Source organism: Phasianus colchicus, chromosome Z (genome assembly GCF_987193195.1).
Source record: "Phasianus colchicus chromosome Z, bPhaCol1.hap1.1, whole genome shotgun sequence".
Taxonomy (NCBI): domain Eukaryota; kingdom Metazoa; phylum Chordata; class Aves; order Galliformes; family Phasianidae; genus Phasianus; species Phasianus colchicus.
Window position 1 is genome coordinate 42754304 of NC_143476.1, and position 13468 is coordinate 42767771.

The 13468-nt window shown below is 35.8% G+C and overlaps 1 protein-coding gene across 1 annotated transcript in view; it reads left to right on the forward strand.

Annotated features, from left to right (window-relative positions):
* Nucleotides 1-13468, forward strand: part of DTWD2 (DTW motif tRNA-uridine aminocarboxypropyltransferase 2) — a 69812-nt gene that overhangs the window by 51036 nt on the left and 5308 nt on the right. The window contains exon 5 of the mRNA XM_031601406.2: nt 10133-10261. Coding sequence (XP_031457266.1) covers nt 10133-10261 — 129 coding nt within the window. The remainder of the gene's footprint in view (nt 1-10132; nt 10262-13468) is intronic.

The window sequence follows — 13468 nt, forward strand, 5'->3', positions numbered from 1 at the left end:
GTAGTGATAGGACAAGAGGGAGTGGTTTTAAACTGAGACAGGGGAGGTTTAGGTTAGATATTAGGAGGAAGTTTTTCACACAGAGGTGGTGACACACTGGAACAGGTTGCCCAAGGAGGTTGTGGATGCCCCATCCCTGGAGGCATTCAAGGCCAGGCTGGATGTGGCTCTGGTCAGCCTGGTCTGGTGGTTGGCGACCATGCACACAGCAGGGGGTTGGAACCAGATGATCATTGTGGTCCTTTTCAACCCAGGCTGTTCTGTGATTCTTATTCTCAGCTTTGGAGAAACATGGCCATATTCTTACAGTTTGGAAAACTGTGATAAAATATTTACGCAGCATTCGAGCATTTCTGTTTCTTCCCCGTTAATCATTGATGATCTCTTAATATGCTTGTTCAATTGTGAACACAAACTGCTGCCTTAGTTTACAGAGTTTTGACTTCCACAGTGTCTCTCACATCAAGATCAGCTGTAAGAATTTATAGGCTATTTACCTTGTTTCTCACATCAAATCTTCACTATGTTCAGAGTGAACTGCACTTGCTAGGTGGACTTCACAGTTACTGTGCAGCCTCTGCTGGGTGAGTATAGGTTCAAAGACACTTTGGAGAATCTTCCCATCCTTCTTCTGTAAGTCAGTGAAAGGTTGCTCAGACTATTGTCAGAACCTTCCTCAGCACTCAGGGCAGGAGGCGCTGTGCTGGCAGATGGAGGAGCAAAGTGAGAAAAACCTTTCATCTATTAAGCTGGCACAACACACTCTTTTGAAAAAGAGAGGAAGGAAGAGAAGAAGGAAATGAAGGAAGGAAGGAAGGGGGAGAGATAGGAAGAAAAGAGGAAAGAAAGGAAGGAAGGAAGAAAACTAGTTATTTTGGGCATTCATCTGCAGCAGTTCATTCAGCAGCAGCTGCAGCTGGAGTTGCTTGGTTGGAAAAGCTGATGGGAATGCAAGGAGATATTAAATGCTAGATGTAAAATAAAAAAAAAGTCATCTGGTTTAATGTAAAGTGTATAGTAGGTAGGAGAAAATGTCAGTTGGTGTAGGGCATAGAATTTTAGTTGACACCAGGGGTTTTGGCCAGCTCTTCTGCTTGCAGCATTGTTGTAATCATCAATGCAAAATTGGCAGCATACATAGTTGAGAACAAACTGAACTTCATTCTCTTATTTTTACAGTAATTATGGATATAGCCTTAAAATTGACTGACGAGCTGTAATGGCTAAAGGCGTGCACTTTTTTGATATGAAGTGTTTTTTTGAATTAAATGGTAATAGAATCATAGAATGCCTTAAAATGGAAGAGACTTTAAGGATCATGTTTCCAATGCCACTGCTTTTTTATTTTATTTTATTTTATTTTTGAGAGCACAGGGGGATATTTAATGCAAATGCAAGATTTTGCACGTGGGTTGAGGCAACATCTATTGCTAATACAAAATGGGGTTGGAAGGACTGTCATTGAACATTGAGATGTCGTATTTTATAATGACTTTTAATGATTTCAGTCATAGAGAAAGAAATCTGTTACATATTCTGATATGTTTGAAATTTGGTATGTTTTACTTAGTATCTCATCACGACTTAAACGTTAAATGAATATCTTGGCCTCTAAGGAGAAAGTATTCTATGCAAGGGTGGACTGAAACTGTAAAGGCTGAGGTCAGTGAGCAAACATGGAGAATTACCTCAACTCAAGACTTCATGCAGGTGAAGATATGAGTAATCAACAGGAGCCTGTCTGTCTGAGATTTAGGTTAATTTGAATTACATTTGTCCGCTTTGACATCTTTCTGTTCATAAGTATGTGTTTATTGCCTCAATATGGTGACATTTCCTTTATGACTGAAAGGTCTCAGTGATGTGCCAGACGTCAGTCTGTCTGCCACTGTCACTCTTGAATTGTGGGCAGAAGCTTTGATTTGAATTTATTTCTCTGCCATTTCTGTCATAACTGTTGTTAAACTCTTTGCTTGTATTTCACATCTACAAATATGAATATTCTGCTGTTGGAAAACTCAGAAGCAGTTGCAAGCTTTGCACCATTGTGCACATGCTGAAATTCCCATGGGATGTGAACACTGTGAAAAAGAAACTAGAAGTGATTTTTGCTTTGATTGAATTTTCCTTCAAAAACAAGGGAAAAAAAAAGGAATTTGATTTTCTTCTCATAGTCTTTCTTTACACACTCCCCTGTGCACCATCGAAGTTTTCAAGGCTTCTTGTGCTTATTTTCGTGATTCCATGGAAGGACTATTTAAATTTAATAGGAAAAAAAGAAGCCAGAAAAAGCAGAATAAGTAGATTTCAAAGAACATTGCAAAATTCCATTGCATTAATGCTACTTTATGACACTAAGGTATTTAATTTCTCTTTTCAATTTTCTGATATTTACAGGTAATTAAAGTTAAATGGCTGTGACAATTTATGAAATTAAATTTTCTTTCTTCATTTCATGACCCCATTCTCTAGATCAGTTCTTTGCTCACTGGCTAAATTTACTTGCAGCACTTTCCTGTTGTATTAATTATTAAAAGAACAGTGCTGCATAAAACATGGATCTGTTGCCTGACATTAGTTTTTGAAATGTAAGCAGAGCAAGAGGGATATTACTAAAAATAATTTCTGTATCTTTCCTTGCTCTGAGTACAAAGCCGCAATGAATGGAAACTAACTAAAAATGCAGAGGTATTTTATGAAGTGCCCAGTAAAACTCACATTAAAATGTGATTACTTTAACATAATAATTCCATCATTTCTTATGTTTAGCTTAGCAGTTTCAAAAGATGAGACCAAAACTAGATGATATTTCAATTTTTTGTAGAAAGAATAGTCTAAATACTACTATGTCAGTTCTTTTATTTTATCTGAGCTGTGAGGACTTTCCTTTCTTTACAGTTTCACTGTTAGCTCTGAATTCTGTGTTAGCCATTTGGGTCAACCTCAGCTTACCGTACAGAAATTTGAGGTACCCTTAAATTAGAACTTTACCTCGTGTGTGCTTGGTCTTCATTTCAGTTACCTGTATTACTGAAGTCTGTAGTATGTAGGTTATTTCAAAAGTAGTGCTTCCTATTTATTTCTGTGGAAACTACAACAAATACGAAGAGCACAATAATGCTATTTGATAGAGCAGATTGTCAGTTACAAAAAGCTGATTTTCAGTGTAATCACAGTAATTAGCTGTGCATTTATGGCAGAGATGGGCAAGAGCCTGCATACCGTGCTCATAAAAATCTGCATGGCTGTCTTTCACATCTCTATTGCCAGTGCTGACCACCTTCCACCTGTCTGTGCTCACATCCACTGTTTGGTCCCCATAAATATTAAGCAAGCATCAATGAATGTCAGTGAGTGCCATTTTTTCCACATGGAGGAATTCAGTTTCACACCTTTGCTCCATACGCACTTCCATGTCAGACGCCATTCTGTCAGCCTGCCCTTTGCTGCCATCTGTCACAGAACAGCAACATGAAATGGGATATTGGTGGGAAGGTTCAACCTCTGCTGCATACCACCAACATCCACCTCTGATGTCATGGGCCAATATAATATAATAGGACGCATTTTTTTTGGAGCAGCTCGAGTATTTTAGAATAATAATACCTTCTTCCTCATTATTATAGTGTTTTCAAGTATTCGTTCTTGTAGCTATTCATACAGGAAAAACAGGGAAAAGAATAAAGGGAACCCTGTTTTCTTTTACCCCCAGATAAGATGAAAATAATCACTTCTTACTTTTTTTCTCCTTGCTGTTCTCAGGTTTTTAAACATGTCACACACACACATTGAAGCATAGAAAGAAGGAAGGAAGTACTAATCATCCTCAGTAGCACATACTGTTATGCTTTTGTCTTCGGATCCTCCACCATCCCTTCCCACTTTTTTTTATCAATTGAGAACTTGGTGACCAGAAAAGGAAGCTGACCTGCCTAAATTGGCACTGTGATTTGACAAGCTTAGGATAATCCCTGACATTTAGCCCAAGGTCTTTTCTTTCAGAGAAACAGGGTACATGGATACAGATTTTGGTGATACTTCCAAACTACTAAAGTTTGCAGGTGTCTCTGTTACTCTGAAGAGGAGTCAGTTTTATTTGATATTTCTAATATGTGATAAGTGCTAAACTGATTTTCTTTTAGGTTTTCTGAGAAGATGCTCAAAATTTTACTTGAACACTTCAGTGACAGATTCCTGGTAAAGAACACGTCAGGAATGATTCCATAGGCGAGAAGAACCAGTTGTAAATAGTTTTATAAAGCAGATGAAGACATTGAAAACTATTCTGTATGTTTTTGTACCTCTTTTGGTACACTTTCTGCTGTGTGAAGAGAATTGTTTATCATAAGGAACTGGTAGTTGTTGGACTTGCTCAAAAAAATCTGCAGATGCGGTACTAAATATCTTGAGAAATATCTTTGAGAAAGTTGTGTTTTGTAATACCTTAACTTCACGTGGAATAATATGTAAAGATGGTAAATACAGTTATGAATATAATTTTTAATAATTTCAGATAAATTTGAAACACTCATATATCTACTTTGACATCTCTTTTTAAACTTTTGAAGATATTGAACACACAAACCTTCAAACTATCTAATAAAATAAATAACAGAAAATTCCTGTTTATGTATGGAGTAATAGTAATAGAGTCTTAAAAAAAAAAAACAAGTTACAAACTGGGAATTGTGCTATATGGGAAATTAGGCTTCTACAGATAATTTAATGTTTCTGTAAGGCTTTCTTTATGTTTGTTTGTTTACAATATTTTATTCCTGCTCTGGTTTTATTTATCACCATTTTTAAATGTGAATTTTGTGATGTTATCTTTCAAGATCATAAGAACTTTGAATTTATTCTGATTCCTCCTTAAAGGCAGTGTTTCTTTGTAGGTTCATTGCTTCCATGTCTGGGCCTCAGATGTTGACTTGCTGTTGATTAAATGTGGATGAAGTGCTGTAGGAGCATGTCAGTTTTGAGGGGATGGTGTGGAGGCAGATGATAAATACAATTGTGGGGCTTTTTTGGAAAATTTCTATTTTTTTGCTTCAAAATTTTCTGTAGTGATGTCATGTAATCTGTCTGTGAAGAGCATGTTCCTCTTGCAGCTGAACTTCCTTTCTTCATGTCAACTTTATCTAAAAGTGAAAGCAAGACTAGAGAAATATTCTATACAAGCTTAATTTTCCACATAAAAACATAGTCTGGGAACAAAGAGGCATCTTTCTAGGGTTATATGCAGATGATGAGTAATAAGTAATTCAACAAGTAGCTCTAATGACTTGTTTCGGACCAGATATCTTCACTGTGCAGTGCTTGCTGGAATAACAGTTCGTTTCTTAAACTGTTTTGGTTGCAGGAGCAAAATAAGGGCATTTTTGAAAGTGCATAGAAGTACAATGTATTTTCATCTTTTAGCCATATATTTAATGACCTTGGGAAGAAATTCAGAGTGCTGCTCTTATACAGGTACTTTTTATAGCGGTATAAGAAGCTTTCTGTGTTGGACGTGTGGAAGACTGAATTGGGATTGCAGTTCAGGAAGAAAGGAAGAAAGTAGTTTGGGCACAGAGAATGTTTTGTAGCCACATTGTGCTGTTCTACAGAAGCTGTTCTGCTTCTCTAGCAAAAGGGAATATTATGTTTATCACATTTCTAGTCACAGTAGCAGAGAGATATCCCTAGTCATACATTGCCAAGAGGAAGGTTTGTGGGGTACGCAAACACAGAATGATTTCAGGTGGTCATTGTGAAATATCTAAGAAAACATGGAAAATACCTTGTTGTCTCATAGAAATGGAACAAATTGCTTTCTTAAGGTCTACCTGAAAGTCACAGTAAGATTTGTGGTTTGATGCAGCAAATGGTACATGGAGCACACACAGCAATGTCACAGATACACCTAAGTATTCAATTAAAAAACATGCGGAGTGGGCAGAAGTTTTTTTTGTGACATCCATTTACTTTTTCAGGCTATCCATTTGTGACAGTTTCATGGCAGTTGTTCCCTGCAGTGCTCGAAAACACTGCTCTTAAGATGTCACTTGAAATTAAAGCCAGGATTTTGAATGAAATAACTTATTTATATTTCTGATCTAAATTCCAGTGGCATACTGAGACTAACTTCACTCAGTTTATTTTCTCTGTCACGAAGGCAACTTTATTTAACTGCTTGAGTTTTCTGTGCTTTAATATATAGAATACAGTTTGTATTGGCTTACAGGCAAAGGGTACTTGCCAACTGGATGCTGAGTGAGGGATCTTTCCCATGCCCATTTCTGTTTCCTGTTGGGGTTTATTTGTGAAGTAGCACACAGACAATGCTGTTCCTTATCAGCAACTTAAAAGCGATTTTTCTTCGTTTCTGGAATGAAGACCAAAATGGCAGGTTTTTTTCAGTCTTTCTGTTATTTTATGCTCTTTGAGTTCCTTTATAAAAAAAAAAGGGGGGGGGGCTTATGCTATTTTTTTCTGGAAGATAATTGGAGTAACGGCATGTGTGAGTTGTAACCACTGCCTAAGTTAAAAAGTATGATTGATGGCTCTTTCTTTGATCCTTCTCTTAGAGCTGAGCAAATCAATTCTGAAACAGAAACCTAAATTTTAGAATTTCTGTCAACATAAGTAAAGGAAGAGGGGGCTTTAAAACAAGTGCTAGGATTTTCACTGAAGCCGCAGAAGGATATTTTGTTCCTCTTTGTATTTTGGTGCACCTATGGTCTAATTGCAGAAAATAGCAGAGGAAACCAAGAACTGTTGAAAGAGTGCTGTCAGAGACAGATGTAGTAACCCTATTGCTTTTCTTTGTTCTTTGGGATGCATTGTTTTCCAAATATAATTGTGCATAATGCTGGATTCTCTTTAGGGAATAAAGCTAGTAAAAATACTGATGAAGAAACTGGCATTGAAAAGGTTAAAAGATAAGGAAACTGACATTAAGGAGGGGACTGAGGATAACACTCAAGCTTTCTGCAAGACTTTCAGTTCTACTATCTAAAATAAGAGCAGAGTCCACTTGCCTGCCTTAACTTACTGAATTTTGGAAAATTTCCATCAGTAAGTATTTGACCATATCAAGGCCAATCTTTGCTTTGCTCAGTTCTCAACAGCTGAGCTGGATCATCCACTAGGATGTTGTGTCCAGTGCATTCCAGAGAGGGCCCTGAAGAAAATCCCAGCACCCAAGAAATTGTGATGGACCACTGTTTCTATTGTGATTCAGATGCTCTGCAAATGCTCAGAGACTAGAGAGCCAACACAGAATCCTGCGTTCAGCTAGTTAGTGTAATAAAATGTGAGAACTGCTAGCATGCAGGTTTCTGGAAACCTTGGGTTTTGATTTACACATAGAAAACTTTGTCGTATGTGTTGTATAGATACCCTAATTTCAGTGTTCTAGCTGAATTCCAGTGAGTTGTTCCATTCAGCTTATCTTAATTCCTCTTTCTAATTGAATTAGTTGAGATATCTCCATCTTCTGTCTTACGCTATTCATTCTGATGAGCAGTGTTAAATGCATTGCTGTTTTTTCAACCTGACATTGCTGTATTTTGACAATAACTGAAAATATTCCAAAATGTGTATGGTTTGCAAATTATTTTGACTATGTAAAATTATTTTGAGTATGTTATTTTTTTATCACTACATCTTCAGCATTTTGTAGTGAAATAATTATAAAATACTATGATTATCTTTCTGAAATGTACTTAAATATATTGCTTATGTACACCCATTCTGAGATTTTGAATTATAGTACTAGGGTAGACGATGTGAATTCATTTACACTGCTTCCTTAAGAGAGAATTAAATTTGTTCAGCTGGATTTGAGATATGCACGTAACAAAGAAATAATCTGTCTAGATGCTGGAGAACTTCCTGCAAGGACCTTGGTGGCCATTAATTCAGCTCCTCAGAAGGCAAGGAAAGGATTAGGCCTGCTGGCTGAAAAAGGTAGTGTCATCTGTCTGCCAGCCACATCTGAGGATGGAAACCACTTGTTTCCCTCTTCTCATTATCTCCAAGAAAGAAGAAGGAATTTGGTTCCTCTTGCTCTCAGAAATACAAATTTGCCCTTTTGTACAGTGTCAGCTGTTTGAATTCTGTACTTTACAGACTTTTGGACTTCAGAGTATAAGGCAGAGCGAAGGCAGCATTTCTTCCCTAGAAGTTCTTTTGCAGTTAGAAGTTATTCTGCACAACCCTTAAGCAATGAAACATAGAAACTAGCGCATAGAAATTTTTCCAGACAGCTCCTACAATGAAAAGAATGAAAGAAGCCTTAAGGCACTGTTGTCCCTGTCTGAGGATGGGGAAGCCAGTGCATCTTCAGGTAGGTGATGAAGTCTCTGTGGAGATAATCAGTGGAGACAGTGATTGTCTGATGGTGAGAAAACAGGGGTAGGTATCTGTCCCACTGCTCAGGCTAGTCCTGGGGCAGCAGGGTTTGTGTTGGAGTTACGCTGAGGTTTTGTTTTGATAATCTTGTAAGCAGTTCTGAGGGGCTAAAAGCTCCCATTAGAATAGATCTGTGTATAATTGCAATTAACTAGATTTTCTGGACATCCTTACATGATCGCAGAAAGAGAAAGTAAGCATAAAGTGAGCTTTGAGGAATGACAAATGAAAATGTGAATATATTCATTTCATTTTGTTTACTTTTCATTATATACACCGCAATCCAAAATGTACTTTTTCTATCCTTAACTTGTTTCTCCTCTTTCACTTTTTAGTGCTATAACAAATTGCAGGAAGTAGCTGACTTCTCCAAACTGAACAATCCATACTAGAGACTTTAAAAACATTCTGATGCATGCATAATTTTGCCTTTCAATTTTGTTCTATCCAATAAGAACAAGAGCATTTTAAAAAAATGACAAGGCAGTTTCCTTTGACAAGAGAGTCAGACTTTCTGTCTCAAAATTACGTTTTTCTCTTTTCCTTATTTTTGTTTGAGTATATTAAGCTTTTATAGGTGGTTTACTTTGCCTTTTCAGATGGCTCTTGTATTTTTTGTGGTTTTATTTTAGTTTCCATTAAGTTGAGGCCAGGGAAAGTATTAGAATTTGATCTAATTTGTTCAAGGTTCCCCTCTAACTTGGAGATTTCCTTTTATAAATGAGAGATCTTGAACTTTTAAAATGGGGTAATTACGTGTGATAGAGATGAAGGAAAATGATTCACTGCAAATACAAAGAAGAGGGAAAAGTCTGAATAAAGCAGGTAATAGTGAAACCTCTAGTTTTCCCACTGCTAGTGGAAAATTGGAGCAATATTGTGACAATCAGGGAAAAAAAGTAATCTATTTTCCATAGAAGATGGAAAAAATAAACAGTAGTTTATTAGAGATTCAGAAAGGGAAAATGAATTGATTTGAACTATAATAGTGACTCATTAGGGTTTGTTGCACCATACTATATCTTACTTTAAAAGAAACTCAAAAATTTATGGCTGTTTAGAAATGCAGAGAAAGTTTCTGTAGCGAATGAAATAGGCAATTGGTTGAATTAACTTTCTTCTTCTGATGTACCTTTAAATTATGAGGTAATATAAAGTGTTGCTTGATGCAGAGTCAATAAATCAATTTCAGACATGATAAGAATAAGCAAATTGCTCTAATCACTGAATTAATGAATTGTATGAATAAATGTATAATTTAGGTCTTTTGAAAAATGACAATTTTTAACCAGGGGAAATAGGTCAGTGATTACACAGTTATCTTATAGTATGATGTGTATCCATTGGGTACTGTACAGAATCATATTTTGTATTATCTGTATAGAATCATTAGAGTGTGTAATTAAACAAATGTGTGAATAATTTTGTTTTATTTTTGTTACAGAAGGTGCATGGCAAGTGAAATTGATGGCTAAAATTAATTTAATTTCTCGGTTTTTTGCTTATGAAATGCACAGAAGAAAAACAACCTGTTTAATTCAGTCTACCTCTGACATACACTTGTGTTTTCTGTAGTGTTTGTACAATAATGAATATGCAGTTCTTGTCTCAGATGGTGACTTGTAGGCTGTATACAGATTATAAAGTCATTGGCAACTGGGAGGCAAAACTGCATAAATCTAGGAAATATATTTGATATACTGACCAGTTCATTTTAGTAGAGTTTGCTGTTTTTCAGGTGCAGTTAAAAACCAACATTTCAAGTCAATATGTAATTCGTACACAGCCAACAAACAACTGTCTCTCTACGCTTGAGTGTGCAGCTGTTGCTCTCGCTATCATGGAAAAAAATAAGAATATACAAGAGGTATGTAACTAATTTCAGATACTAAAGTTTTTCTGTTGTGAATAGTAGGATGGCAGCAAAATTACTTAGCTATTAATACAGCATTTGACAATGAAAATCATAAGAGATTGCATTTGACAGTTTTGTTGCACAGCAAACTAAAAAGGGACTACCAGTAGAAACTATTTTTCTACAGGTATTTGTTAACTTTAGTATCTTGAGTTTTCTGTGAGCCTTGTAACTCTGAAAAGTCTATTTAGTTTTCCTATGCTGTGTTTAACATAGCTGTCAGATTGCTGACAGAACTTATTAGATTTACTTGATTGCTTTGACAGTTTTGTTTTCAGAACTGTAAATGGCGGTACAGTATTTTTTGTCTTGTCCCATGATGGAATTAGATTGCTTTTTAGCCACTAAAGATTGTCTTTTCCTGGGGAGAGCTCACAGATAAAAATCTTGCCTTGATGATATTAAAAATACCAGAAGTTGTCTGATCATTGCCTGTAAAAAAAAAACCCATTTAGTGCTGAAATATTCATTGTGGATGAATGCAGAATTTGCTTTACAGACCAGTTTTGCCTGTGGTCAGGCTCCATTTTGTATTTGGAGAAGATTGCTCATTGATAACAACTGTTACATTTCCATCTCAGTTTCTCAGCTCCTTTTTTTTCCCCTTCTTTTTTCTTTACTTCCTTTATCTACTGCTTTCCTGAGACAATTCAACTTTTACAGGTTTTCACTGTGCTGTCTTAGGGATACTCTTTATCAAGCTTTCCTTTTGTGCTGTGCGGTTTTCAGTTTTGTTTTTCTCTTGATTTGAATGCTGTTTTTCTTGTACTTGCTAGTCAATCTCCTTTTTCTTCTTCCCTCTTTTTTATTTGACTTTTTTATTCACTATTCCTACTTGTAGCTTTTACATATTTTTAACTCAGCAGTCTCTGTTTTGTCCAGTTTGTTCTTTTCTTCTGTCTCATTTTTCTTTCTTATTACATGCTGCCATCTTATGCTACTTCCTTGCACATACCTTCCTGCAGTTTGAAATGTCTTGAGAAGAATTAATCAAATTCTCTTAATCCATGCATTTATTAAGAAATTGTTTGATAAAGCACCAAGTACGTTATGCTGTTCACAATGTGGAATAAAAGCCTGTAGAGATGACAAAATTAAAGAATTAGTCCAAAACTGTGCCGTACTGTGTTGTATGCTGTATGTGCACATGGTGCATAGATGCACCATAGATGTGAGAATTACCTCTTCCTGTGTTTTTGACATTTCTTATTGCAAAACTTCAAAACAAAGGATCATAAACTGTTTACCAATTATGTGTACTCTAATTTACATAAATGTAATGTTGGATTGATTTCTTTTTTTATAACAGATTTTTAGGGGCTATTTCTTAACAATATTGCATTTAGATGTATTTTATGTGCAGTGTTAGCTTACTGTATGTTCTGTTGTAATATGTGGAATTTACATATTCTTTTGTTACTGAAGTTATATTTACTCTGTAGTTTGATTAGCATTTTGTGGCAGCAGAAAGTATTAGTAAACTTGGGAATGATTATATAACCTATGATCACATTGACTTTTAATTTTCTTGAAGTCAAAAAGGCATGTTGGTTATTTAATTCATTGATATTGAATGGCACGGTAGGCAACATTTGGACTTTTAGGCCTGAATCTAGAAGGTTTTGTGCCTTTGACTTTATTCTGCTTCTTTTGAACAGTAGGTAAAGTCAGTACAGGCTATTTATCTTAAATCATACGTCCTGTAAGACATTTTATGTTTGGATGTGTATGCATAACTTTAAAAGTTTATTTAGATCATTTGAGATCAAATACGAATTTGTTCAGTTTTCACATCTGATTTCTCATTCAAATATTTTCACCAGTCTCTACATAGTCTGACAGGGGAAGTAGTGTTATTTCAGGTTCCAACTATCAGTTGGAAGCTCTTGGGAATTATTAAAGTATATTTTAATGTATTTTTTTAAAAAGGAAAACTACTTCAAAAACGTGAGAAGTTAGGAAAATTTGCAAATTGGCTTCAGAAAGTTTCTGTTCTTCTTAATTAGAATATTCAAGTACTTAACTGCCTTTAAGTTTGTTTAAGATCTGAGTTTAAAATTACTGAGCTGATAAAAGTCTTTGAGAATGACTGTTGGTAGACTCTCAGGAGTTTAAGTTAGTGGTAGTTAGTCTCAAAATATTTACTGAAGTCCAGTAATCTTCAAGGTAAATACGATCTTCTGAAGTCAGAAAGCAGCAAGGTGTTCTGTAATTCTAAAAAAAAAAAAAAAAAAAACAAAACAAAACCAATAGCTGATCTGGTTTGAGGTAGACAATTAAGTATTTTAGTTCATGGAAAATAATAAGTTTTCCTGTGCAAAAGCTAGCTTGTAGACTACAGATGTTATAACTAGCTTGGAGAAAAGTGCTTTTGTAAGCCTATCCTACTGACCTCCTGCACTTCTGCAGGCATGGAATACAACCCACTGGCTTTTGTCTTCGTGCTCACAACGCTTAGGTGTCATTTGAAGAATTTGGGTCATAAGAGTGCTTAAGTTAAAGTTTATCCAAGGTCAAAGGAAGCTAATCGGACTTTAGCCTTTTCCTTGCAAGTTTTGATCACACTAGTCTGTGATGAAAGAGATAATGTTCTTTTTTGGGTGACATTAATAATATCAATTTAGTAAGCCTGTTGAAACAGACCTAAGAGTAGTTACGAACCAGACCCAGACAACCAGAAAATGAAGAACGCACAGTTAGTAACCATTTGAGTTAAGTTGACCTTAAGTTGCTTCATTAATCCTGCATAGTATTCCTAAAAAAAGCAGGGATGCAGTCTAGTCCCCAGTACAGCAGTCTAGCTACCTTGATCACGAGATCTCTTTCTGAAACCCTGCTTCAAGTTATTTTCATGCAATCACAAGCAATTTCTTTACTGCTACTTTTTTTTATTATTATTGTTACAATTTGGCTGAGTCATGGCAGTGATTGTAGTTGGTTGCTGAGGTCGAGTTAAAACGTAAAGAATGTGGCTGGAACTGAAGGTGTAGAAGGAAGGAGTAAGGAACTGTAGCAGGTAGATGGATGTATGGCTTTTTTTGCCTTATTCACAGATATTCTCTGTGGCTCCAACGGTTGTAGTTTATCTTTTTTTAAAAGTACTTCTTGATTACAAAATCTTGAATAAATGATGTCTTCAAGGCAGCCTACTAGAAGATT